The following is a 3961-nucleotide window of genomic DNA, read 5'->3' on the forward strand; positions in this document are numbered from 1 at the left end:
CATGGATCTGTTGGTCCCGTTATTTTCTCCTCCAGATTGTTCATCCAGCCTATCTTATTTAGACAGACCTGCAGAGATAATAACATGCACAAAAACACAACAGAGCAAAGTCAAGCAACAACATACAACAAACCAATGACAAAAAAACAAAACAAAACACAACAAAAAGCTTGTAGTTAGTTCAAGTACTGTTTGTTGGCCTTTAGGAGTGTTTTCCAGTCCACTCTGTTGGGGCACCATGCCTTGGCCCCAAAGTCCTCCTTCTGCATTCCCTGGGGACCTCACCGCTCTGTTCCCTTGCTGTTCTGTTGTACCCCCTTAGTGTTTTGCCTCAGTGTGGCAGGATTAGATGGGGCACAATTCTCACACTGTGTCTCCGGTGTTGTCCCCTGTAGGGTTATGGGCCAGTGAGGCACGTCATGTCTCATAGTGGGCCCGGCCACGTGATCCTCTCTTGGACTGGCTGCTCTAATCAGGAACATCGTCCTCAAGGCCTGGTGGGCCAGGATGTGCTCCACTCTCTCCTCCTCCCCCTTTATCTGTTCCTATGTGCTCTGATCAGATATGTCCCTCTCCCGGAGCTGCAGATTCAATGCCATCCTTTGAAATAAATTCTTCTGGGGGGAGGAGCAGGTGTCCACATAATAGTTGGGATTGGAGCTGGCCCCTCACAGAGTATTTCTAAGGTGTATTTATTGTTAGCTTTTCAAAGCTTCTCATTTTAAAATAATTAGAAATTCACAAGTGGTCTGGTATACTCTTCCCCCAGTTTCCCATCCTGGCTGTGCTTCATGTAACTAAAGCACGATCTAGAAATGAGGCAATGGACTCTGGCACAGTAAGTGAGGAGAGTTGTGTACTGTTTCATGTGTGTGGATCCCTTTGACGACACCTGGGATCACGATACAGAACTGGTCATCTGTGCAGAGTTCCTCCTGGAGCACAGTTAATTTTTAAATGATTGGATTTTTAAAAAGTATCCTTTCCAGCTCAAGAAAGTAAGTAATGTTTTGAAAAGGGTGATGACAACGTGTACAAATATACTCCACTCGATGGATGGATGGATGGATGGATGGATGGATGGATGGATGGATTGTTAGAAGAGCTGTACGAGATCCAATAAAATGAGAAAAAAAAAGATTCATTCTAGCAATATAAGCAAGAGGTATAAAAACTATCTGTACTACTTTGACATGGTATATTAAAATTAGGGCAGAGCTTACATTTTCTTAGTGGCTAAAACTTAAGGTTTACTTTTTTATTCTTTATAGCAGTTGTCTTGCCCGGATTTTCTGCTTGTCCTTGCATCTGAAGAACCATTGTTTGTTCATTGTCACAATCCATAGCAATATGTTTGTGAATATGTTTTCTTTTTCTTTTGTTTTATTTCACAGAACCCAGTTTATCATGCCCAAATATACAAGAGTAAGAAAACATATTGCTAGTAGGATTCTAATTCCTCTATGCACCGTTTTCTTCCAAACAAAACGTTTTACAATGTCTGATATCAGTTGGTGGCTGCAGACAAGTTGTCTCAGTGATGTACTTGTCTTGGTTTCTGTAGGGTACAGAAACAAAAACAAGGAAGAGGCTGATTCTAACAGCATCTGTTTTGATTGTCTTTTTGTTCAGCTGAGGGGTCTGCTGGCAGAGTGGGCAGCTCAGGAGAATATGGTAACTGTGTGTTTGAGATCCCAAAGGGATCCCTTGAGAATGTCTCTTGAAAGGCACAGGATGATCATGGGGCTTATTATGAAGATGTTTTTAGAAAATGCAAGATGGCCTTCGTAAGAACAAAGTCAGGAGAGTCGCTCTGAGGAATTCTTCTTATCATAGCCACGCTCCTACTCATATTCGTGGTTGCAAGTGCTGTCCTCTGAAAATCTAGTTGAGCAACCTTCACCCAGCCACTCGACATCCCTATCTTGTCTGTGATGGTTTTATACTTTTTATACTTTTCAGACTTCTTTGTGTTTTTTGAACTCAAAGAACATTCAAAGGGACACCCATTTGCGTCCTTAGTGAATACCACACTACCCTTTTGACAAAGTGAAAAGCTTACCAACTTGGGTCCCTGGGAGTCAGACTGGACTGGATAGATGTATACGCAAGTGGAGACCTACTCCTGCCTTCCTCCTGTCTATTCACACAGCAGAGAACGCCCTCCAAACTGGGATTGTAGCCACCGGCAGAGGGTGGAAGGGATTACGGCAAGTAGGGCCAGAATCATTGACTGTCTCTGAGTATTGCATTGAGCAGATCTGCTGGTAGCTAATGAATAAGGAAGACCAAGAAAAAGTGGTGCCTTTGAACTATGCTACTGGCAAAGACTATTGAAAGTACAACACATCTCTCTTGGAAAAAATACAGTTCGAATGTTCCTTCGAAGGGGAGACACTGAGATCTTGTCCCGTGTACTTGGGACTTATTATCAAGAAACACCAGTCATTGGAAAGGGACATCATATGTGGCAGAGGGTCCGTGGAGAAGAGGAAGCTTGGTGCAGTGGTGGCAACAGTGGGCTCCAGGACTGTGACGGTGAGGCTGGCACCGCACCCACCGGACAGTGTTTCCTGCTCTTGTACATAGGGTTGCTGTGAATAGGACACCCAACCACAACCTCAGTCCTTGTGACCAGTAAGTCCTTGAAGTGGCCCAGTCTGAACTGAGATGTGTGTAGGTATATAATACAATCTGGAGTTTCCCTAATTAGCATTACAAGGCTGGAATATTTTAATTTTTATGTTGATCACATAGAGAAGAGAATATTTTGGGTTTGTTGGAATATATTATTGGAATGGAACTTGCCTGTGGGTTTTTAAACCTTTAGTAGTGCAAGTAGGAAATGCTGACTGACATATATGGCTCATACTTTCCTGGTTTTGTTTTCTTGTGGATGTTGGATAAGCCTGTTCTATAAGGGGAGAGAGGAGGACGAGCGGAGTAACAGAGAGCTCAAACTATCTGGAGAGTCTAACAGGGAATGATTTTTTCCCCTGCTTTTGGCCACCAGGGTGTAGTGGGGTTTTCTGGTGATGCCAACCCATTAGTCATTAGGGAATACAAGGGGCTCCTCTCAAAACCCCTTTAATTTAGAAAGCTTAAGAGGTTCCCTGATGGCATTTGACTTATAGCCAACAATCAACTTGTGGTTCCTCCTTTGAAAAAGCTGTATAGATTATGGTAGTCAAATATGTTACAGTATATTCTAAGGACTTGACCAGGTTTGCTTTTGTTTTTAATCACATGGTGCTATTATTGAATTGAACATTATTTAAAAACAACAGATCCTCACATTAAAAACATTTTTTTTGCAACCAAATTTTGACCTGTGTATCAGTGGAAGTCAGAACTTAAGATCTTGCTCATAACGGTTCATACCTCATTAATACAAAGTAACGGTGGTTGCCACTGTGCTGCATGTATAGCTAAATGCCTTCAAACCTCAAACCATGAAAGGTAAAAAAGATCACTTTAAAAATAATATTAGGAAATTCTTTTAAGAGGCTCCATCGCAGGCCTGGCCCCAATCCCAACTACATGGACACCTCCTACCCCGCAGAAGAATGCACTTCAGCGGATAGCACTGAAGTTACAGTTCAGGGAGAGGTGTGCATCTGATCAGAGCACATAGGAGTAAACGAACAGGGAAGGAGAGAGAGTGGAGCACATCCTGGCCCATCCTTACCCAGGGACGATATTCCTGCTCAGAACAGCCAATGCATAGAGAGGACCATAGGGCTGGTCCCGTCATGAGACACGATGTCCCTCACTGACCCATGGCACTACGGGGAACAACACTGGTCACACAGTGCGGGGATTGTGCTCGATCTGACCCCATCACACGGGGTGAAAGGCTAAGGGTGTGTAACAAAGCAGCAAGAGGAGCAAAGCAATGAAGTCCCCAGGAAATACCAAAAATAGACTTTGGGGCCAGGGCATGGCACCCCATCAAACTCGA

The 3961-nt window shown here is 43.5% G+C and overlaps 1 protein-coding gene across 1 annotated transcript in view; it reads left to right on the forward strand.

Moving 5' to 3' along the window:
* BABAM2 (BRISC and BRCA1 A complex member 2) overlaps nucleotides 1–3961 on the forward strand; it is a 528405-nt gene that overhangs the window by 179280 nt on the left and 345164 nt on the right. The window contains exon 6 of the mRNA XM_004711139.2: nucleotides 1395–1425. Within this exon, the coding sequence (XP_004711196.1) occupies nucleotides 1395–1425 (31 nt within the window). The remainder of the gene's footprint in view (nucleotides 1–1394; nucleotides 1426–3961) is intronic.

This window comes from Echinops telfairi, unplaced genomic scaffold (assembly GCF_000313985.2).
Source record: "Echinops telfairi isolate 266 unplaced genomic scaffold, ASM31398v2 ScPeMD7_10;HRSCAF=50, whole genome shotgun sequence".
In the NCBI taxonomy this organism is placed as follows: domain Eukaryota; kingdom Metazoa; phylum Chordata; class Mammalia; order Afrosoricida; family Tenrecidae; genus Echinops; species Echinops telfairi.